We start from the raw sequence: 25,347 nt of genomic DNA on the forward strand, positions 1-25,347 counted from the left end.
AGAGGGAAGGAAAGGGAGAACAAACTGTACAGGAACTAAAAGAAAAGTAACCAAGGAGTAGAGCAATCTTTACTAAGAAAATGACTCAAAAATCCACAAGCCATGAGGTAAAGGTACAATAAATTAGACTACATAAAAATAAAAACTTTGCCAGGCACAGTGGCTCATGCCTGCAATCCTAGCACTTTGGGAGGCTGAGGCAGGTGGATCACTTGAGGTCAGGAGTTCTAAACTAGCTTTATCATTATGGCGAAACCCCATCTCTAGTAAAAATTCAAAAAATTAGCTGGGCATGGTGGTGTGCACCTGTAATCCCAGATACTCAGGAGGCTGAGGCAGGAGAATCACTTGAACCCAGGAGGTGGAGGTTGCAGTGAGCAGAGATCACTCCAGCCTAGGTGAGCAAATGTGACGCCATCAAATAAAAAAATAAATAACTTTGGGCTGGGCCTGGTGGCTCATGACTGTAATCCCAGCACTCTGGGAGGCGAGGCAGGTGGATCCCTTGAGCCTAAGGATTCAAGACCAGCCTGGGCAACAAAATATCCAAAAATTAGCCAGGCTTGGTGGCATGTGCCTATAGTCCTGGGTACTCTAAAGGCTGAGGTGGAAGAACAACCTGAGCCTGGGGAGGTCAAGGCTACAGTGAGCCATGATGGTGCCAATGCATTCCAGCCTGGCAACAGAATAAGACTCTGTCTCCAAAAAATACATATGCAAATAACTAAAACTTTTGAATGGCAGAGAATCTCTAAAGCTAGAAATAAAAAAAAGCACTAACTGCACAGAAAAACAAGCTACAGAAATAGACAGTTTACAGAAAAAGAAATGAAAATAACTCTGAATATGAAAAGATACTCATACTAAGAGAAATGGAAACAAACTATTTGTCTCACCAAAACACTAGTAAAAGTTCAAAAACTTGACAACATATTCCTGGACGGAACTATGGGGAAGGAAACAGGCCCTCATACATTTTGGTGAGAATGCAATAGTATAAAGCTTACAGAGGAGACCTCGGCAGTATCTTGCAAAACTACAAACCTTTCCACGCAGCAATATCACTTTTCTTTTTTTTTTTTTTTTTTTTGAGACGGAGTTTTGCTCTCGTTACCCAGGCTGGAGTGCAATGGCGCGATCTCGGCTCACCGCAGCCTCCGCCTCCTGGGTTCAGGCAATTCTCCTGCCTCAGCCTCCTGCGTAGCTGGGATTACAGGCACGCGCCACCATGCCCAGCTGATTTCTTGTATTTTTAGTAGAGACGGGGTTTCACCATGTTGACCAGGATGGTCTCGATCTGTTGACCTCGTGATCCACCCGCCTCGGCCTCCCAAAGTGCTGGGATTACAGGCGTGAGCCACCGCGCCCGGCAACTTTTCATCATAGATACATTGGCCAAAATACAAAAAGACCTATGCGGTATGTTATTTCTACAGGACTATTTTTAACAGCAAAACATGACAAACTTGAATGTTTATTAATAGGGAACTGGTAGAATAAAGTATGGTACATCCATACTGTGGAATAATTATGCAGTGGTGAAAAAGAATGCGCAAGATATCTCTATACTACATTCATCATAAAGTGATAGAATATAGATGCAGAACGGCATTTATATTAATAGTATGCTACCATTTTCTAAGAAAGGAGAATAATACATATATTTTGAATGATAAATATATATATACACATATATATCTTTGAGATTAAAAATGGCTACCTAATATATCTTTTGAGATTTGAAAAATGGAAAGATAAAGCATTAAATTTTTAAATTCCCTAAAGGAAGGAGAAAACAGGGATAAAGAGACAGAGATAGAAGATTAACTTCTTCAAATATATTTTCTTTGTTAACTTGACTCAAGATCTATGTAACTATTCTACATAATTATAAAACAAAATTAAATTTAAAAAGCAGTTCCTAGTTGTAACAACTCAAGTGGCCATGGATTGATGAACGGATAAACATAATATAGTATATATATCACAGTGGAATATTATTCAGCTTAAAAAAAGAAGAAACTCTTGTCACATGCTACAACATGGATGAGCCTTAGGACATTACGTTAAATGAAGTAAGCCAGTCACGAAATGATAAATTATTATATAATTCTACTTACTTATGAATTTGGTACATAGAGTAGCCAAATTCACAGAGACAGAAAGTAGGATAGTAGTTGCCAAGGGCTGGTGGGAGGGAGAAATGGGGACCTGTTTAATGGGTATAGAGTTTTCATTTTGCAAGATGAAAAATTTCTGGAGATCTAATGCACAATAATGTGAATATGCTTCACACTACTGAACTCTACACTTTAAAATGGTTAAGATAAATTTATTGTGTTTTTTTATAACAATTAAAAATTTTAAAATAAAAATAATTTTAAAAGTAATTCCTAAATATTGAAAATAAAATGCAGTGAACATACCTATAGATCCAATTAGCAGCACAAACAGAAACTATTTCAAGCAACTTCTAAAAACAACAGTTTGGCCATACAAGGACTAGTGGCAAAAATAACAGCCAAGCAAAAAAACAAAATAAAAATCTTTTACCTATTTTCAGTAATTAAATTGTTAGTGTTAATGTTGGTGTTGCTATTCTAGGTAACTTGGGATAAAGCAAAGAGAACACAACGTAACAGAATTACTGTCATCCCTAGAAACTCTGAGAACTAGGAATTGTAGTGTGGGGGGAAAAAAGATACAGATGTAAGACAGAAGAGGTTATGAACTGACAGCATGAACTCATAATATATTTTGTCATTAAAAACAAACAAAAAAACTTCCTACATGTTTCCCAAATGTATTCACTGAAAAGTCCCATAAACAGTGACCAACATGGTGGCAATGGGCATCTCTAGCACTCACACTAAAAAAGAACTAGGGCTCCTTGTACAAATGGCTGATCCCAGGTCTGGGGCAGAAAATGTACAAGGTAAGGCTGGAAAATCTTCTGTCAGAAAGCAAAGAATCTATCAAAAACAATTAGACTCACCAGAAGTACTTGTGAATCAGCTTGAAGAGGTTCACATTAGCCAAAGGTGGGACAATTTTAGCATCAAAAAGAATAAAAGCTGCAACGCACTGAAGACATCAAATGCTTGAATTTATGACTTCATATTGATATTTTAAGAGAAAAGTAGTTGGTCGCTGTAAGAAGGCACTCAACCGATTCCTTTTTTTTTTTTTTTTTGAAAACTCACAAAGGGAGAAAATAATTGCAAATAATATATCTGATGAAATACTTATATTTAGAACATATAAACAGCCTTATAACTCAGTAATAAAAAGACAAAACCCAATTTTAAAATGTGCAAAGGATCTGAATAGACATATTGCCAAGGAAGATATGCAAATAGCCAATAAGCCCATGAAAATATGCTCAAAATAATTAAGTCACCAGGGAGATGCAAATCAAAACCATACCTATTAGGATGGCTGGAATAAAAAGGTCAGATAACAAGTGCTGGTGAGGATGTGGGAGAATCAAACCTGCATACACTACTGGTGTGAGAATATAAAATGGTGCAGGACTTTGGAAAATAGTCTGGCATTGTTTAAATGGTTAAACACAGATTTGTCGTGCGAATCAGCAATTCCATTCCCAAGTATATACTTAAGAAAAAGGAAAGCACATGTCCCGACAATGCACGGTGGCTCATGCCTATAATTCCAGCACTTTGGGAGGCCAAGGCAGGAGGACTGCTTGGGGCCAGGAGTTACCAGCCTGGGCAACATAGCAAGACCCGGTATCTTAAGAAAAAAAAAAAATGTCCAAAAAGCAACCTGTACACAAATGTTTATAGCAGCATTATTCTTAACAGGAAAAAGTATAAACAACCCAAATGTCCATCAGTGCACAAATGGATAAACAAAATGTAGCATACCCATAAAATGGAAGATTAATAAGCCATAAAAGGAATTAAGTACTGATACGGCATGGATGAACCTTGAAAACATGATGCTAAGTGAAACAGCCAGTCACAAAAGACCACGTATTATATGATTCCATTCATGTGAGTCAGGAATAGGGAACACTATAGATAAAAAGTAGATCAGTGGTTATTACAACTGATGGATTTGGGGAAAAGAGGTAATAAAAATATACTAAAAGTAACTGTCATGAAGGTTACCCATATATATGAATATACTAAAAACCACTGAATTGTACACTTTAAATGGATGATTTGTATGGTATGTGAATGTATCTCAATAAAGTTGCTTAAAAAGAACATTAAATAAGCCAGGTGCAATGGCTCACACCTGTAATCCCAGCAGTCTGGGAGGCAGAGGTAGCAGATCACCTGAGGTCAGGAGTCTGAGAGCAGCCTGACCAACATGGAGAAACCCCGTCTCTACTAAAAATACAAAATCAGCTGGGCATGGTGGTACATGCCTGTAATCCCAGCTACTCAGAAGGCTGAGGCAGGAGAATCACTTGAACCTGGGAGGCGGAGGTTGCATGAGTAAAGATTGCACCATTGCACTCCAGCCTGGGCAACAAGAGCAAAACTGTGTCTCAAAATAAATAAATAACATTAAATAAATAAACTGGTAATGATTAAATCAGAACATCCCATTTTGCAGCCCCTATTCAATTAAAGGATCTAAGCACTCACCTACAGCCTAATAGCTAGCCACACATCTGGACTTCCTGTAGGAAGACAACTGCACCATCTTTGAAGCAGACTTTCCAAAAAAAACTAAAATTATATTTGATTAAGTCTCTATGCCTTACTACCTATGTACAGAGAATACAGAGGAAAGGGGAACATGGTAAAGACACTATGGGGATGAAAACAGACAACCTGTAAGACTGGGAAATATTAAGCAACCCAGTTTCTTCAACATATATATTATAAGGAGAAAAAAAGTGAAAGGGAACCTATACATGAAAAGAGACTTAAAAATTTATCAATTAATTCCAAGGTGTGAAACTTATCTGGATCCTGACTTTTTTAAGTGTAAAAAAGAAAAATCATTTATGGCATTTTGGAACTGCTAAAATTTTAACACTGATTGAATATGTAATATGAATTATTGCTAATTTTACAGGTATGAAATGGTCTTTTGATTATGCTTTAAAAGAGAAACAATGGGCTGGGCACAGGGACTTGTGTCTGTAATCCCAACACTTTGGGAGGCCAAAGGAGGAGGACTGCTTGAAGTCATGAGTTCAAGACCAGCCTGGGCAATACAGCAAGGCCTCATCTCCACAAAAAGATTTTTAAAAAACAGCCAGGCATGGTGGCATGTGCCTACAGTTCTAGCTACTCAGGATCGCTTGAGCATAGGAGATCAAAGTGAGCTATGACTGTGCCACTGTACTCCTGCCTGGGAAGCAGAGCGAGATCCTGTCTATAAAAATAATAAAATAAAAATATAAAACAAAATAGTTACTGTAATTCCAAGAGGCACTAAAGACATTTAGAAAAATTTTATTAATACTGTATAATTATTATTGAATGGTCCTTCTCTACTCTCACTACCTGCTTCTGTAATGAAATACACCACAGTGCCTGACCTCTTTATTTATCTCTGAATATAACATTCTACTGTACAAAGCAATAGTTGTTTAGAACAAGACAGCTCGGAGTAAAGCTATGTTAGAAAGAGATGCTGTCACAAAGTCTTCTGCAACATGGTACGTGAAGCAAATTTCCAGGGTATTGAAAAAATCTAATAAATTTTATGTTTGAAAAGTGTAAGAAGGCCCATCACAGTGGCTCACAACTGTAATCCCTGTACTGTGGGAAGCTGAGGGCGGGGAGATTGCTTGAGCCCAGGAGTTGGAGATTAGCCTCGGCAACATGGTGAAACCCTGATTCTATAAAAAAAAATTTTTTTAATTAGCCAGGCGTGGTGGTACATGCCTTTAGTCCCAGCTACTCGGGAGACTGAGGTGGGAGGATCACTTGAGCCTGGAGACAGAGGTTGCAATGAGCTATACTCCTGCCACTCCACTCTAGCCTGGGCTACAGAGTGAGACCTTGTCTCCAAAAAAACGTACAAGATTAAGAAAAAAAAAAAAACTATGCATACTAAAAAAACTATTACCTTCTAAAATAATCAAGAGAAAAACTAAGTTGGTTAAAATAGCTAATTATAAGGGTTTTCTTTATTTTAAAAAATGCTCAAGAGTATTTGAGATGATGGAAAGATAATTCATTTTAGTACTGACCATTATATACTTAGCCTGAGATTTTACTTTAGTCTGATAGAGGCAAAGAGCCAAAAATAGATATGAAAAAATGTGTGGGACGGCAAAAAAAAGGAGTCCATAGGACTCTAGGAAAAGCATGATGGTTCAGAATCTCCAAAAATGGCCTATAGGGTTTTCAAGAAGAATCAAAGAGGAAACCACCTTTTGTCAGCACATAATGCTCTTCCACAGGCCACTGTCAGTCCAATATGAAAACAACTAGAAGCCTCTTCTTCACCATCTAAATACCAGTCCTAAATAATTTTAGAGCAGTTTTAGATTCACAGCAAAATTATGTTTAAAGTACAGAGAGTTTTCATATACTCCCTGTCCCCATACATGCACAGTCTACCCTCTTATAAACATCCCACACTAGAGTGGTATATTTCATTCTATCAATGAACCTACATCAAAGTCCAGAGATTACATTAGGGTTCACTCCTGGTGCTATACATTCTATGGTTTTGGACTAATGTATCAATACATGCATCCATAATAACATGTATCCACCATTATAATATGATACAGAATAGTATCACTGGCCTAAAAATCCTTTGTGCTCTGGTCTATTCATCCCTCTCTCCTCCAAACACCTGGCTAACACTTTTTGAATGTGACCAAGACAGGCTGGAATGGGCATTTCTAGCCCTCAAGGAAAGAAATTCCTATAAAGACTATGGTAGTAATGCTGGCCTCTTGGAGATTATATAAACAGCTTCTCTCCCTTTGTTTTGTGCAAATTCAGATTGTTGTTTCTAATAATTTATCAACACGCATTTCCTAAATTATTTTCTGGATTTTTCTATATTAGCAATGTAGTAGCAATCCATTTCTGGTAATAATATCCATTTGACCTCTGCTTGAACTGACATCAACACTTTAAAAAGTCTGAAACATATGCTTTTAAAAGATCCCAATTTGTTTTCTGCAGTTGTCAAAGAGCAAATCCTGTCTTGGGCAATGAGTTTTATTCTCCATCTGCACATTTTAACATTATAGCTTATAAGCCTCTAAAGAAAACATCTTTCGATTTCTGACCCACATCTCCAAATTGCTGATTTAAAATAACCGATTAAAGACATCTATCCAATTATTTAGAAAATGAATTCTCTTGAACTGTTCAGAAGTTCATAGAAAAGAATGAATCATTTTATTGAGTCTTTGGAGCTTTGTGGGAGTTCCAGCCATGTATAACTGGAAGAAGTAACTCACTGTAGCTGACCCGATTAAGAGACAGAAAATGAAGATAAAACTTTAGTTCTATTCTATTTTCAGAAACTTAACCGAAGACATAAGCTTTTCCTTAGGAAAATAATTTTTAAAAAATAGAAAAGGAAAATATATCAGGGCCTGAAACCTCATGGTGTTCTTTCAATTTCCTTGGGCCATTCAGTTTTGACTGAAACATCATTCCTAAGTAGGTATGCCACAATCTTCCATCACTTTATAAGTGGCAGGCCTTTATTTTCTGTCCCAAAAGAAAATATCAGATAAGCATTACCTTTGATTTTTCTTCATTTTCTCTATAAAATTCCGCCATCTGTTCCTCCTGCTCTTCAATAACATCCTTGAGTGTATCTACCTGGTAGATCAAATTGTTCTTCTCATTGTCTAACTGTGCATTGGAAACCATGGCTTTCTTGTATTTTTCTTCCACTTCAGACAAAGATTCCTAAATGAGAGTTGAAGTCATCAGTCTGATATCTAAAATATGCTAATTGTATACATGCAATATAACAGGAAATTATGGCACTGCCACAAACACATAAAGATGCATTTTCATAAGATACAAGTGGTTTGGGGAACTCCTTGTTTAGTAACATGCACATGAAACAGGAAGACAACAATAAGCCGATAATGCCTTTATAAGAACAATATGTGCTCTCTGTTCCCCAAGAAAACAAAATCAAGCAGCAATACAGCCTCTGAAAGATGAAAGAAGTACAAACAACATATATCTGTAAGTCATGAAATGAATCAATATTTTCAGAAATTTTACTCTTACAGTTTTAATAACAAACTGGTGGTGTTCAGAATGCAGTGATACCACAGAATATGGCCTCTCTTTACATAAGTGAACTTCATACTCATTTGAATTTTGCCACTTTCTAGACAGTTGTTTCCAGTACTTTCCTGTTCTCCATAAAAATGCCGATATAAAGGTAAATATTTTTTCCCAGCAATTACCCACATTTCAGTCATGTTTAAATAAGCAATACAAAAATGAGTATTTAAAAAAAAGCTTGGCCAGGCACAGTGTTTCATGTCTGTAATCCCAGTACTTTGGGAGGCCAAGGTGGGTAGATCTAGGCCCTGAAGCTCAAGACAAGCCTGGGCAACATGACAAAACCCGTCTCCACAAGAAAATACAAAAATTAGCCAGACACCGAGGCCCACCTGTAGTCCCAGCTACTTGGGATGCTGAGGTGAGAACACTGATTGATCCCAGGAGGTCAGGGCTGCAGGGAGCAGTGATCGTGCCACTGTACTCCAGCCTGTGTAACAGAGCGAGACCCTATCTCTACCAATCAATAATTAAAATAAAACAAAATAAAATAAAGAGTTTGATCTAAAGCTACAGTTTTGAAGTAAAAAAAAGAAAAAAAGGCACCACAAAATGCCTGAAATGTTATATACCTCAAATTTTTCTGCCTAAGATAACTTACATGTTTGTGTGTGTGTGTATGTGTGTAACTGTATCTAATTTGGTAATTACTACTGCTTAGTGACTTTTTTAAAGCTAAAAAAAAAAATGTTTCACATAGGAAAATTTTATGAAAATAAATTTTAAAAATACTGGTGCAAATGTTTATCAATGAAATGGAATTAAGAGCCCAGAACTCTTGCATTTAAAATCAGTTAATTTTGGACAAAGGGGTCCATCTAACTCAATGGGAAAAGAATAAATGGTATTGGGGTACCCACGAACAAAAGAATGAAGTTGGACTCCTACCTCACACCATACACAAAAATTAACTCAACATGAGCCACAGATCTAAATGTGAGAGCTAAAACAATACAATGCTTCAAAGAAAATATAAATAAATCTTTGTGACCTTGGGATAGGCAATGGTTTCTTAGATACACCAAAAGCACTATAAACCAGTGGAGTGCGGTGGCTCACACACGCCTATATGTAATCTTAGCAGTCTGAGAGGCGGAGGCAGGCGGATCACTTGAGGTCAGGAGTTCCAGACCAGCCTGACCAACATGGTGAAACCCCATCTTTACTACAAATACAAAAATTAGCAGGGCATGGGGGTGGGTGCCTGTAATCACAGCTATTCAGAAGGCTGAGTCAGGATAATTGCTTGAACCCAGAAGGCAGAGGCTGTAGTGAGCTGAGATCATGCCACTGAACCTCAGCCTGGGTAACAGAGCGAGACCCTGTCTCAAAAACAAACAAAAAGCACTATAAACCATAAAAAGATAAGACTTCATCCAAATGTAAAACTTTTCTTTTGGCTGGGCGCCGTGACTCATGCCTGTAATCCCAGCACTTTGGGAGGCTAAAGCGGGCGGATCACGAGGTCAGTCAGTTCGAGACCAGCCTGGTCAACGTTGTGAAACCTTGTCTCTACTAAAAATTAAAAAAAATTAGCCAGATGTGGTGGTGCACTCCTGTAATCCCAACTACTCGGGAGGCTGAGGCAGGAGAATCGCACCATTGCACTCCGGCCTGGGTGACAGTGCGAGACTCCGTCTCAAAAAATTTTCTTCTCAGCTCACTGCAACCTCTACCTCCTGGGTTCACAGAGTTCGCCTGCCTCAGGCTACTGAGCAGCTTCGATGACAGGCACATATCACTACACCTGCCTAGTTTTTTCTATTTTTAGTAGAGATGAGGTTTCACTAAATTGGCCAGACTGGTCTCAAACTCCTGACCTTGTGATCTGTCTGCCTCAGTCTCCCAAAGTGCTAGGATTACAGGCGTGAGCCACCTCACCTGGCCCAAATGTAAAACTTTTATGCTACAAATGATATAATCAAGAAAGTAAAAAGACAATCCATAGAATGGGAGAAAATATTTATAAATCTTATATCTGATAAGAGACTTATATGCAGAATAATATATAAACAACTCTTAAAACTCAACAATAAAGGACACACAAATTAATTTAAAAATGGGCAAGGACCTGAATAGGTATTTCTCCAAAGAGGATATGCAAATGACAAATAAGGACAGGAAAACATGCTCGGCATCATTAGTCATTAGGAAAATGCACATCAAAATCACAATAAGATACCACTTCACATTCACTAGGATGGCTATAATCTATAGCAAAAAATACAGAAGGCAAGTGTTAGTAAGGATGTGGAGAAACTAGATCTCCTATATATTGCTGGTAGGAACATAAAATGGTGCAGTTACTTTGGAAAACAGTTTGACAGTTCCTCAAAATGTTAGACATAGTGTTACCATATGACCCAGCAATTCTATTCCCAGCAAACTACCAGAGAGAATTGAAAAGATATGTCTACACAAAAACTTGTACACAAATGTTCACAGCAGCATTACTCATAATAGCCAAAAAAGTATAAACAACCAAATGCCTATCAACTGACTAATGTATTAACAAAATGCAGCAGATCCATATAGTGGAATACTATCCAGCCATTAAAAAAAGACTGACAGTTATTATGACATAGGTGAATATTGAATATATTATGCTAAATGAAAGCCAATCACAAAACATCACATATTGCACGACTCCATCTGTATGAAATCTCCAGAACAGGTCAATCTCTAGAGACAGAAAGTTAGTGATTGGGTTTCTTTTCTGGGTGATGAAATGTTCTACAGATGAGTTGTGGTGCTAGTTGCAGAACTCTGTGTGTATGCTAAAAAAACACTGAATTAAAATTTTAAGTAAATTTTTATGGAATGTGAATTATATCTAAATAAACACACACACACACACACACACACACACACACTCACTCACTCACTCACTCACTCACTCTTACTTTTTTGTTTTTTTTTGAGACAGGGTCTCATTCTGTCGCCCAGGCTGGAACCTCCCCAGACTCAGGTGATTCTCCCATGTCAGCCTCCTGAGTAGCTGGGACCACAGGCACGTGCCACCACACCTGGCTCATTTTTTTGTAGAGACAAGGTTTCACCATGTTGCCCAGGCTGATCTCAAACTCCTGGACTCAAGCTATCCAACTTGCCTTGGCCTCAGAAAGTGGATTACAGGTATGTGCCTGGCCACACACACTTTTAATTACGCTTCATAAACCAGAATTGACTTGTCAGGCAAGATTTAAACTAGGATTAGAAACAAATTTGTTTGTTTTCTGAGATGGAGTCTCGCTCTGTTGCCCAGGCTAGAGTGCAGTGGTGTGATCTCAGCTCACTGTAACCTCCACCTCCCGGATTCAAGTGATTCTCCTGCCTCAGCCTCCTGAGTGGCTAAGATTATAGATGTGCACCACCATGCCCAGCTGATTTTTTTATTTTTAGTAGACACGGGGTTTGACCATGCTGGTCAGGCTGGTCTCAAACTCCTGACCTCATGATCCGCGTGCCTCAGTCTCCCAAAGTTCTGGGACTACAGGCATGAGCCACTGCACCCAGCCTAGACATAAATTTAACCAAAACAAAGAATATAAGCAAAGTCAATTATATGGTGCTCTAAATGTAGCTTACTATAATGCAGACTTCAGAATAATTATCCATCTGAGAGGGTAATAGCAGAAAAAAGTCCTCATCACAACTCAGTCCCATATAAAACCACATGAACACCAGAATTTACGATAGCTCAAGAAGTAGACGCATGCACAAAATATATAACACAATAAGACAGACATAAAATGTATGTAATGTCATCTTCCTTTAAACAGTAGACCTCAAAAGACTGTTTTAAATGGAAGTGTCAAGGTATTTTAGTGATCTTAATCTTATTCACAGTGATACCCATTTGGAATTGGTTTTACTTAAATGCTTATTTATTTATTTAGAGACGGATTCTCACTGTGTCACCTGGCCTGGGGTGCAGTGGTGCAATCTCGGCTCACCGCAACCTCAGCCTCCCAGGTTCAAGCGATTCTCCTGCCTCAGCCTCCTGAGAAGTTGAGATTATAGGCTCCTAACACCTAATTTTTATATTTTTAGTAGAGATAGGGTTTCACCATGTTGGCCAGGCTGGTCTCGACCTCCTGACCTCAGGTGATCCCAGCACTTTGGGAGGCCCAGGCGGGCAGATCATGAGGTCAAGATCATCTTGGCTAACACAGTGAAACTCCATCTCTATTAAAAATACAAAAAATTAGCTGGGTGTGGTGGTATAAGCCTTTATTTGCATCTACTTGGGAGTCTAAGGCAGAAGAACTGCTTGAACCCGAGAGGCAGAGGTTGCGGTGAGCCAAGATAGCGCCACTGCACTCTAGCCTGGGCGACAGAGTAAGACTCTGCCTCAAAAAAAAAAATTGCCTGGGCATGGTGGCTCACATCTGTAGTCCCAGTAATCTGGGAGGCAGAGTGGGAGGATTGCTTGAGCCCAGGACTTGTAGATCAGCCTTAGCCAACATGGTGAGACCCTGTTTAAAAAAAAAAATTTTTTTTTAAAAGAACAGCACTTTCTAGAAGGCCTTAATTAAACTTAAAACCAATAAAATTGAAGCAAGTGCGTATTTCAGACCCATATATGAAATATATATTCATATGTGATACCATCTATATATAAATGAGATTTTCTTAAGGTTAAACTTTTTTTCTTGAATGATTCAGGTGTGTTCCTGACTAATATCATAACATCTAATAATAATAATGAACATTTACATTTTCTTTACATGCCTTATTGTGTTTAATCCTTTCAGTAACTCCAACAGGTAGGTATTATTTATCATCATGCCCATTTTACACATGAAAGAACTGACAGGGACGCTAAGTCACCTGAGGCTGGTCAGTGTCAGGAAGAGGTAAATCTAACTTTTTCAAGAATATTTTATTTATTTAGACACAGGGCTTCACTCTGTCACCTAGGCTGGAGTACAGTGGTACAATCATAGCTCATTGCTGCCTCAAACTCCTGGGCTCAAGCAATCCTCCCTCCTTGGACTCCCAAAGTAATGGTATTATAATAAATAATATAGATAAGGCAAAGGTCTTCCTTGACCATGCTCTCTCCAGAGGCACAAGCACTACTGGTTTGGTAGAGTATCTTTCAGGCCATTTCTTATTTGTTTACAGTATAAAATATATACCCTTGACTTCATAGATATTTTTAATACAAATTATATATAGGTATGGCCACTATACCTGGCCCAGAATATTTTTAATAATTCTCAAATGTTATCTATCAGTTGAAGTAACAGCTGCTTTAAAAGTACCTAAGCAAGGGCCAGGCACGGTAACTCATGCCTGTAATCCCAGTGCTTTGAGAGGCCAAGGGGGAGGCCTGCTTGAGCTTAGGAGTCAAGACCAGCTTGGGCAACATAGCAAGACTCCATCTGTATAAAAAACTTAAAAATCAGCCAGGTGTGGTGTTGCACACCTTTAGTCCCAGCTACTCAACGAGCTTTAGGCAGGAGGATTGCTTGAGTTCAAGGTGGCAATGAGCTATGATTGGGTCACTATACTCCAGTTTGGGTGATAGAGCAAGAGACCTTGTCTCTAAAGAAAAAAAAATTTTTTTAAGTACCCAAGCAAAACATAAGATGTTCATTGGAGTTTTAATAAATGATATAGATAAGGCAAAAGTCTTCCTTGACCATGCTCCCTCCAGAGGCACAAGCACTATTGGTTTGGTAGAGTATCTTTCAGGCCATTTCCTATTTGTTTATAGTATAAAATATATACCCTTCACTTCATATGTGTGTGTGTGTGTATGTGTGTGTGTGTGTATATATATATATTTTTTTCTTTTCTTTTCTTTTGAGACAGTCTTGTTCTGTCACCAGGCACCAGGCTGGAGTGCAATGGCACAAGCTCGGCTCACTGCAACCCCCGCCTCCGGGGTTCAAGCAATGCTCCTGCCTCAGTCTCCCAAGTAGCTGGGATTACAGGTGCCCACCACCACGCCCAGCTAATTTTTGTATTTTTTAGTAGAGATGGGGTTTCACCCTGTTGGCCAGGATGGTCTCCATCTCTTGACCTCGTGATCTGCCCGCCTTGGCCTCCCAAAGTGCTGGGATTTCAGGTGTGAGCCACTGTGCCTGGCTGACTTCATATATATTTTTAATACAAATTATATACTCTACATTTTGTTCCATAGCTTGCCTTTTTTCAATATTATCTTGGAAAGTTTTCGGTCACTATAGATTTACTATTGTTATTTATTGCTATAACTCTCAAATTTAATAAGGTATTAATTTTAATAGTTTTTAAAATGGGTTAATGGGTTTAATCCTTTGATTTACAGAATCAATCTTTTATGAAAGATCACTTAAATTTTACAATTAATATTTTACTACATTTTCTGGGTAATGGTACACACTATATACTAGTACACCATGGGCAAATACTGTATTAGCAATCATAATCAACTTTCCTGATAAAAGGAAGGACAGAGGGGAGAGTGGCTGAGAGCATCCCAAAGGCAAACATAATAAGAGTAATGTCAGAAGCAATGGGCCAACATCCTTCTTCAATAGGATACATCACACCACCATGCTTGGTTACCAATCAGACAATTTTTCTTTATTTTTGTGGGGATTTTTCTACTTCAAAGTGTCAAGGATAAATGTAATATGAAGTTAAGTTCAATTATACTCTGGCATAAATTAGAAAAAGGGATCTCCTCTGTTCAAATCTCAAATCTAATCTGTTCTTCTGTATTATTCAAAGAATGCAATAAATGGTAGCTCTAACATGTAAGGGAAAAATGTTTTAAATAAAGTAAAATGACAGTAAGAATGCCCTTGAATCGCATGATTGCTTTCCTGATACACTGTTACACATGTGACTTCAATATAAGCATATTAATTCGAGGTACCGGATTTGTTTGGTCCAAGATATTTCTAAAAGTTGTATCTCTAAAACCTTAAAAGAGAGATCAAATTCTAAATATTAAAGAAGCAAGATTAAATGAGAATATCAACTAATTCTGTAATCCTTCTGATATTTACTGAAAAACGCATGCCGCTCTATCAGCAACTTTCAGACTTCCCTCATGGGCGCTTCCTATTGGAGGTCTCACCTTTGTTGGTCCTAAGTCTTACTCTGTTTCTTCATGTCATACCACTTGCACGAAGGGGTACTATAGCTGGACTACTTCAAATCATGCCATGGAGGATGACAAAAGCCTTGCCCATGAAGTCCATGCTTTGTCCTTTGGATATATCCTGAGTCATCTTTCTCAACGTCTTGCTTTTTGCTTTTTTAGAGGTGTAGTGTGTATTTTGCCTTTTTGTTTCTGTGTGTGTTTGTTTTGAGACAAAGTCTAGCTCTGTCACCCAAGCTGGAGTACAAAAGCATGACCTAGGCTCACTGCAACTTCCACCTTCCTGGTTCAAGCAATTCTTCTGCCTTAGCCTCCCAAGTAGCTGGAATTACAGGTGCTTGCCACCATGCCCAGTGAATTTTTTGTATTTTTAGTAAAGACTGGGTTTTGCCATGTTGGCCAGGCTGATCTTGAACTCCTGACCCTCAGGTGATCCACCCACCTGGGCCTCCCAAAGTGCTGGAATTACAGGCATGAGCCACTGTGCCTGGCATGCAGTGTGTATTTTGATTTCAAATCAGGACATACATGTGTTCAAATAAACTTTTGGTTTCTTCATAATAGGAGGCTTGAACTTCAGAATGAAACATAAGAAAAAGAAGAGCATGATAACCAAATACTATTTACAACTAAACTGTCTGTTGCATACATTTATACAGAAAAATGTTAGTCATCCTTTCTGGGAAAAGATAAAGACCATTTAAATTTACCTCCAAATTCTTTAAGGCACTAAATCTGTGTCATCCCTTTTGACATATACGTTAAGAAAATCTCAGCCAAAAGAAAATACAGGCCTTATGCCTTCAGGTTCCTTCCTCCAGAGGGCATATTTATAATAACGATGTCTCAGGTGCTACTTCCTTCCATATTTAATACTGACAGTTTGGTAACAGAAATATGCAACATTTTTTCATTTAACATGGAAGAATTTTGAGGTCCAATTCTCAATAAAAATATTCTTAGTATTTTTTTAGGTGTTTGCCCAATTTAATGTTGTATGGCTAAGACACAAGGGATATGCATGTATTTTTACAAGGTTTTAAAACTGTAAAGGAGGCTGGGCGCGGTGGCTCACTCCTGTAATCCCAGAACTCTGGGAGGTCAAGGCAGGAGAATGGCTTGAGGCCAGGAGTTCGAGACCAGCCTAGGCAACATAGTGCGACCCTATTTCTGTAAGAAAAATAAATTTTAAAAAACCTATAAGGATATCTTCTGCTGAATATTCAAAAACTGTACTACACATTTAAACATAAGCAGAGATTGAAAGTTCACCGCTCCTATGCACTGCAGGTTAAGCACATGCTTGAAAGACAAACACTGTTAGTAAAGCTATGTGCAGTAGGTTAACAGAACTTGCAAAGCCACCATTGCCAACACTTCTGCATACAGAGCATGCTTGGGCTGCAGAATGGGCCCTGATACCTTTAGTTCTTTAAGCCCCTGCATGTATCTCCCTTCTACATCCTGTATCTGGTCCTTAAGGTCATAGATATCCTGCAGGACATAGGAATGAACCATTGCATAAAACCATGCACAAACATATCTTAAATCACAAAGGATTCAGATGAAACATGACTCACTTTTGAATATTCCAGACTAAAAGCAGAGAAATAAAAATACAAAAACATAACTCCCACTCCCAACCACTGAAAGGGGCAAACAGGTCAGGGGATAGTGGGACTGGGGGAAGGTCTAGAGTAATCAATCTAAAGTTAAATATTTTCTTGGCATTAAATTCTGTTGATAACAGCATAGCAAATGGAGACAGGGCTATATATAAGGGGAAAAGCTATATAAATTATAATTCTTAAAATCATGCAATTTTTAATATTTTATAAATCATTTTAAATTTTTTAGTATAATGCTTCACCTAGAACTAGTAAAATATACAGTAAATAAGAGGCAGAAAATTTGAACGATTCATACACAAGTTTTAAAAAATATAATAAATGAATATGAACAAAGTTTTCTTTCAATGACTTGGTTACCGGCCACAATTAACTAGAGAGAAAGGGAGTAAAGGGAGGGAAGTTAAGCACAAACATTTTGAACACAATGTCAAATAGATACCATTTAAATGATGAGAAAAGCACTTGCTCCAAACGTTACCACAATCCTTATAAGAAAGGTGAAACAGGTCAAATTTTAAATGGAAAATACTGTTTCCCTCGTGCCTGACCTTGTTATATAAGGTCTATTCTGAATGCTCGATTTATGTCCAAAATAACTGCACAGGGCCCTAAATACAATTCTGCAATTATAAGCAGGATCAATTACTACAGGCTGATCATACACATTTTTGGTATTAAACTTTCCCTGCTCCCTCCACTGCCTCTCCAGTAGGTTTGACTCTTTTACTCATTGATTCATTTAATAGACATTTACGAAGGACCTATTAGGAGGCAAATGATAGGATATAAAATATCAGTTCCTTCAAGAAGGTCATTCTCTCAAGGAAGAAAAACAAGCAACAAGTAGTATGACAAAAGCAAGCGAAGTCTAAAGCTGGAGGGCCTTGTCCTCATATCCTTTTGTTCCACTAGAATGTGGCACCTAAAGGCAACTTATTCAACTTTCCACCCAGGCACTTATGTCTGGTGCATAGTAAGAGCTACTAAGAGCTCAATTAATACTGATACCTTTAAAGTCATGGCCATGCTGGCCAATGTGCTCTCTTTCTCTGACACTGTTGCAAGCCTCTCCATCCTCCCCTAACCCCCAGCCCATTTCCACAAGTAGTCCATTTCACAAGTCAGACTCCTTTTCCAATCTTACTGCCAATTTTTTTTTAAGGCTAGTCAAGTGAAGCAATGAATGGGGAGAAGGAACAAAGAAATCTGTAACTGTGATCAATTACTTGTAAACACCACTGCACTCAGACCAGCCCCCACCTACAATCTTACTCAGTCACCAACTGTCCTACTTCGTCTACTGTGTCAGTGAAGAGGGGCCTCCAGGCCAGGCAAGCCCATCCATCCAAGTCCTGGACTCTCCTCTCACCCACTGAGGCACTTTGATCTGTCAGTCACCTTCTCTTCTTCCTCAACCTTCATGCTCTCTCTCAACTGGCTCAACTCAACCAAAGAAATAAATAATCAATCTCATCTTTAAAAGAAAGCTAAAAACATTTTCTTAAATTTCTCTCTCCCTACCTATTGCCCAGCCACTTCCCGGTCTCTCGTATTCACTCCAGAGCAAGTTTCTTACGTTTTCTCCCCTGGCATTTTTGACTTGCTCACCTCATCCTCACAGTTGAACCACAGAGTTACTGCTCTTCTGGCCTGCAATGCTTCCTCTGACTGTGATCAAAGTTATTTTTTAAGAACACAAAGCAGATAGTATTGCTCTCCTGTTTAACATCCCATAGTTGTCAGGGTAAAACTGAATTCCTTTCAGGCTAGAATACAAGATGCTTTGTGATTTGACCCTGCACTCCTTTTCCAGCCTTCACTCTTGGTACTGTTATTCTCATCCTACCTTCTGGCAACTTTGCTATACAGCTAACTTTATGGGTTCTCTGAATGCATCTCTTTGAGAAAGGCTTCCGCCTTCAATTTCTTTGCCTGGTTAATTTTTATTTTTCCTTCAAACCTTAGCTCAAAGTTGTCTTTTCTGAAAAGCGTTTTGTTATCTCTTCTCCTAGTCCAATTTAGATGATGCTTTTCTTAATTACCTTAACAGCCCTATTCTTGCTACTATTGTATAACACCACCTGGTTTTGTATCAGTTTGTCTTCCCTATGAAACAGGGAAATCCTGAAGGCCAGAACATGTTTTGCTGCTTAAATCTCCAAGGCCAAGTGCTCAATAAATGTTGAATGAATGAATGAATGCAATTTCTCTGACTACCCCTTGCCTCACAAATAGCAGGTTCTGTTACCCAAATATTATCACACTTCTATTAGTATGAAAAACTGAGAGATAACCATATTCAAGCAGCTGAATACCATAATGGCTCAAAAGACTAATAATTTCCACAATCTAGTTCTTTGTTCACCCACATATTTTCCATTTAAAACATGGACAGTTGTTTCTGAGAGAATTACTTTTACATACATTACAAAGTGCTTTTTTTGGCATTTGTAAATTAGCAGAAATTCCAACGCCATCAAATTTTCAGGAGAGAGGACAGAAAAAAGAATTAACTAATCTCCTTCCTTTCAACTCTGAAACACCCGAGTCATACTTTTTAACTGTACTAATTTTTTTAAAAGAATCATATTCCTTATTTCTACTAAGTCGCATTAAAAGTTAAAAGTTGTAGTATATTACCAAGAAGTCAAAAAAACTGCTTTTAAAAAGAAAACCAAAAACTTCAGTTTACCCGTAATTCACTTAATGAGGTGTCTGGATCTATTAAGCTGCTGGTGTCCCCACTTCCTCGTCTGGATGAGTTTCCACTTAGAGGGGTTGTTGCTGAGGCAGAATTTCGAGATGAAGGCTACAAAGAGAAATGACACTTCTAAGTCTCATTTCTTTAAAAAATATGTTTGCTATGGAAACTAAAAACAGGGCAGGGTGGTTGGAGAAGATGTGGCCTTCAGATGAGTGAGTTATCATGTGTAATCAATGGTCAATTTAGATTGGCTTTGTGGGAAGAGGTATCCAGAGAATGGCCAAGCATACTAAGCAAAATTTCATTAACACAAATACCTTATCAGAATCTAGAATTCATCATAACCAAAAAGAAAATAGTTTTTATGAGGGTTGTTTATTTTCTAAGTTTATCTTTGCTATCCACTGAAGTGAGCAAATCAGATTAAAGCAGTTTTAGAATTTTATAACTAATATGCTAATCAGCACTTCCCCTTTTTAGTTTCTGAACTGCTTATGAATCTCTTCTTTCTCTAATACTTTGTTGATAAAGATAAAGACACTATTTGCACTGGAGAGCAGCAACACTGGATATTACTATTTATGTAGACTGTTCTTCCCAAAATTAGTTTAAATGTGAGATTATGCTATTGATTAATAAACAGCATGAATCTGTGCTGTCCAGTATACTTACAATTAGCCACTGAGCACTTGAAATGTGGTTAGTCCAAATTGAGAGTTGAGTATAGGATGCATACCAGATTTTAAAGGTTTAGTGTAGAAAAAAGAATAAAATATATCTCATTAATAATTTTATATTTATTAGTTTTGTTTCTTTCTTTCTTTCTTTTTTTTTTTTTTTTTGAGTTGGAGTCTCGCTCTGTTGCCCAGGCTGGAGTGCAGTGGCAAGATCTCGGCTCACTGCAACATCCACCTCCCAGGTTCAAGCAGTTCTCCTGCCTTAGCCTCCCAGACTGAGGAGTTGCTGTGACTACAGGCATGGAACACCATGCCTGGCTATTTTTTTTTGCATTTTTAGTAGAGACAGGGTTTCATCATGTTGGTCAGGCTGGTCTCGAACTCCAGACCTCAAGTGATCCATCCACCTTGGCCTCCCAAAGTGTTGGGTAGGTGTGAGCTACCGAGTCCGGCCTAGTAATTTTATATTGATTATATGTTGAAATAGTTTGGATATGTGGATTAAATAAAATATATTACCTAAATTAATTTTACCTGTTTCTTTTTACTTTTTAAATGTGGCTACCAGAAAATTTAAACTTACATATAAGTTCAGATTTGTGGTTTGCATTATATTTCTACTGGACAGAGCTAATTTATCTTTCTTGGGTATAGCATAAAATTAATTCTGATAAATCATTTCCCTAACTGACTTTCTAAAAATACTTTCAGAAGAAAGAGACTTTAACACAAAGCAAATCCTAGAAAGGAGTATTTTACTTCAAGAAACAATTTATATATAAAAGAAAACAAAGTCTCAGAGTTTGTCACTACCATTCCTAAAGAAACTTCATATTCAGTGTTTATTGGCTTCTTCTGAGGATCAATTTCTAGAGGAATGAAAATCAGAAAAGCAGATAAAAGCTAAAGAGGTGACATTCAAAGAAATAAAATGCAGTGCGTTTTTTCTTCCCAGGGCCTCACATGATCTAACTTCGAAGGAATTTTGGAGGGTCAAGGACAGGAAATAGATGAAGAGAGGAAGAGCAGCTACATCAGACCAACTGTTGTAAAATAAATAATGAACAAGTCACAGATAACAAGTTTAATTGACCTTGATAATTTCCCTCAGGAATTTATATACTCACTCTTGTATAATTTTCAGCATACTGTTTGTCAGATTTTTCATCCAACTAGAAAAGAACAAAGATAAAAATCAGGAAAGATGCTTAGCAAGCTGATTTTTTTTTTAGGAGAAAAAAAGTGATCTCAATTTGAGTTTTCCAAGTTCAGTGATGTTTGAAGCCTAAAAATAAACACATTAAAAATGAAATAAAAATTCCAGTTTAACATAAAACAAAATGTCAGCAACTTTAATTTTTATCCTAAGGAAGACACTGAGTAAGCAATCTACGTTTATGCTTACTCAAAAGTTTAGAACTTAGATAAATTTTCTGTTTAAGATATTTAAAACACATTAAAGAAGGCTACATATAAACTTAAGTTTTAGCGCTGCAAATGTTAATACAAAAAAAGCATGTACATATTAAAAGGAAAAGTCTGATAAAACCAAAAGTGAAAAAAGTTTATTTCTAAACATTGTTAGGACACAGGACACATAGATAAAGACTAGTACACTCAGCCAAAAAGTTCAGATTGGACTAAAGCATGTTAAATATATCACCAAAATATTTTCTCTCACACCATTAAGGATTTTTTTTTTCAGTAATACATGCACATGTGACCCCCCCAAAAAAATCAAACAGCACAAAAGGGTATGAGTAGGGCTCTCTCCCTACCATGCCATACCCTGACCACCAGTCTCTTTAATTGCAACAAACCTCAAAGTCATTAAAAAATTCTAGTAAGTGTCCCATATATGTTCTATATCTTCTTTTCCCCCTTACACCAAGTCTCAGAGATTTGAGAAAGTACTTCATCTTTCTTCATAACATTTATCACTCCCTGACACTATGGTATTTATTCACTTATTTATTGTCTGCTCTCTTTTTATAATGTAAGCTCTGTATCGGTATGTTCTTTTCTGTACTCCTAGTACCAAGAATAGTGTGTGGCATATAGAAGGACTCAAAATTTGTGGATGGATGAATAAATCATACCCCATCTGTACTAACAGACTTCCCTCATTTATTTTAAACAGCTTCATAGCAGCCTGTTGTCTCAGTTTGCGATCATTAAGTTAACCTATCTTCTGCTGATAGGCCTTAAGGTTGTTTGGGACAGTGCTTCAAGAAAGGAGGTACCTTAAAAGTCTAGTCCAAGACCTTGACTTTTATAGCTAGGGAAAAAGAAATTCAGAGGTGAAAGATTTTGCTGAAAGTTGCAGAGTTAAATCCAATCCTTAGTTTTGTAAATTTTCAGTTCAGTGTTCACATTGTTTACCTGTATATATATATGCTATTCCAATTATTAGGAGAAAAAAGTCACAGAGATTTAACTAAATGAAAATAACTCGGGGGCCAGGTGCGGTGACTTACACTTGTAATCCCAGCACTTTGGGAGGCCAAGGTGGGCAGATCACAAGGTCAGGAGATCGAGACCATCCTGGCCAACATGGTGAAACCCTGTCTCTACTAAAAAATTAGCCGGGTGTGGAGATACATGCCTGTAATCCCAGCTATTCAGGAGGCTGAGGCAGGAGAATCGCTTGAATCCAGGAGGCAGAGGCTGCAGTGAGCTGAGATCGCGCCACTGCACTCTAGCCTGGGCGACAGAACGAGACTGTGTCTCAAAATTAAAAAAAAAAAAAAAAAAGAAAAGAATTCCAACTCCTACACAAACCTTCTAGGCCCAATCTAGAGACGAGATCTGCAAACAGTTCTCAGTTAATTATTAAAACATGAAACATCATTTCTGGCTCTACTCAGATCACTTCACCTTAACTTCCCTATATCTGAAAGTTCTTAGTGTTCTTTTTATTACCCACACTCATGTTTATGAATATTCTTTATTATGATGAAAGTATTACATCAATAATATAAACACTATTTTTAGACACAACTGTTATTTCTTGCTATAAAAACTCTCAAAAAGAAACTAATTTTAGTTCATTTTGATTTTTTTTTGAGTTTTGAATATTTATTGTCCTTGTTTTGAACCTAATTTGCACATTTACATAATTATAATGGCTGTGTTTAACAACTGGCTTCCAACGAAATTCTTAAAAATTGAATAATTGGCCCACCTGGGCTGGGGAGAGCCAGCTGGAGCATACTGCTGCCCTCAGCCTCTAGGAGGCCTCAGGATTACGGCGCCCATCTTATGATATTGGCCCGAGGGAGATACTCTTGGAGGTGCTGCTGACTGTTGAACTTCCTTTTGGAATGTATGGGAGAAGCCAGGAAAAGGAATCTTGAGGCAGACTGCCATCCAGGGACTGCTATCCTGTTCACTTATTCAGCTGTGAATGTCAGTGTTCTTTCTTCCTCTTCTGTCTACTACATGCAGGCCCGGAAGCTGAGGGGTTAGTCAAAGGTACAGGAAGGGAAAAGAGAAGAGGGCAAAAGCCCATCCCCCAAGGAAGGAAGGGCTCCAATGCAGAGGGAGCAGGAGCTGAGGTGGAGACGGCCACTGCCTCTCTAACCCTCTGTTCCATCCCTCAGCTCAAGAAACGCAGGCTTAGCAGAGTGGACACTTTTTATTGGTCTGGCTGGCATGCCCAGTGGAAAGCTCAGGCAGAGCTTCCTATCTGCCCTGGCTCCCATCTTCCCTCTCCTGAGAGTTCATCACACACCCTGAGAGGGAAGAGTGTCCTGGGCCGAGGTGGGAGGTAAAGCCAGGGTAAAAACTCCAGGGCTGGGAAGCAAAAGGGGCTCAGGGTGATGCAGAAAATGTGACGTTGTCAGGCCATCCAGATGAAGCAGCCATGAGGCAGAGGAGGAGCTGTTTCCCTGCAGAGACTCCTCTGCCCCCACCATGAATGGGAGAGGCAAGAGGAAGAGCTTCCCCGAGAGGCTCCCTACTGGGCCCTTTGTGCCATCAGCATCTCCCTGATGTTGTCCTCAGCTTCCTTAACGCTCCACTCCAGGTAGGACTTTTTCTGTTCTAGTTCTTTAATTTTTTCTTCTGCTATTTTTTTGCTTCTCTAACAGTTGATTGTAAATTGCTTCCTTGGACTGAAGAATAAACATTCTTCCTACACCTTCATACATGTTAGTCTCATCTACCAAAGTCATGATCTCTGTAAGATGTGCATGCTTTTTTGTTCTGTTTAGCTGTTCAATCTGTATGTCTGCCAGCTTCACCTTCTGCTGAGTGTCGATAACTTTGCTTGAAGCTCTATGAAGGCCTTCTTCAACTCAAGATCCACGGGGGCAGCCATCTTGCTGCACTCTAGGCCTCATTTTGATTTTTTAAACAACATATAAATGTTTCAAAGCAGGTAAAGACAGTGACTGAAATGATTTTTTTTAATTTTTTTTTTTATTTTTTTATTTTGGAGACGAGGTTTAGTGTTTTTTCCCCAGCTTGTGTTGAATGGCACGATCTCGGCTCACTGCAACCTCCGCCTCCTGGGTTCAAGAAATTCTCCTGCCTCAGCCTCCCGAGTAGCTGGGACTACAGGCACACACCATCATGCCCAGCTACTTTTTGTATTTTTAGTAGAGACGAGGTTTCACCTTGTTGACCAGGATGGTCTCGATCTCTTGACCTCGTGATCCACCCACCTCGGCCTCCCAAAGTGCTGGGATTATAGGCGTGAGCCACCACGCCCGGCCGATTTTTTTTTAATTTTAATTTTATTTTTTTTGAGACAGAGTCTCACTCTGTTACCCAGGCTGGGGTTCCATGGCGCGATCTTGGCTCATTGCAGCCTCTGCCTCCCAGGTTCAAACTATTCTCCTTGCCTCAGCCTCCCAAGTAACTGGGATTACAGGCACACACCACCACACCTGGCTAAATTTTTTTGTATTTTTAGAAGTACGGAGTTTCACCATGTTGGCCAGGCTGGTCTGGAACTCCTGAC

General features: G+C 38.5%; 1 protein-coding gene and 1 pseudogene across 31 annotated transcripts in view; both read right to left on the minus strand.

The window, feature by feature from the left end:
- The window catches only part of LRRFIP2 (LRR binding FLII interacting protein 2), a 131,647-nt gene that overhangs the window by 23,109 nt on the left and 83,191 nt on the right, over window positions 1-25,347 (minus strand). For 21 of the 30 annotated variants that reach the window (XM_032270099.1, XM_032270086.1, XM_032270067.1 and 18 more), the window contains 4 exons: window positions 21,509-21,553; window positions 19,693-19,809; window positions 16,792-16,863; window positions 7,704-7,874 (listed from right to left, as the gene is read on the minus strand). In XM_032270099.1, coding sequence (XP_032125990.1) covers window positions 7,704-7,874; window positions 16,792-16,863; window positions 19,693-19,809; window positions 21,509-21,553 — 405 coding nt within the window. The remainder of the gene's footprint in view (window positions 1-7,703; window positions 7,875-16,791; window positions 16,864-19,692; window positions 19,810-21,508; window positions 21,554-25,347) is intronic. The other 9 variants (XM_032270108.1, XM_032270090.1, XM_032270078.1 and 6 more) reach the window with 1 other exon arrangement.
- LOC116544041 lies at window positions 23,294-24,812 on the minus strand (annotated as a pseudogene). Its single transcript, XR_004265789.1, has one exon. The product of XR_004265789.1 is annotated as a prefoldin subunit 1 pseudogene (transcript).

The sequence above is a fragment of the Sapajus apella genome, unplaced genomic scaffold (assembly GCF_009761245.1).
Source record: "Sapajus apella isolate SASKATOON/1434 unplaced genomic scaffold, GSC_monkey_1.0 scaffold4, whole genome shotgun sequence".
In the NCBI taxonomy this organism is placed as follows: domain Eukaryota; kingdom Metazoa; phylum Chordata; class Mammalia; order Primates; family Cebidae; genus Sapajus; species Sapajus apella.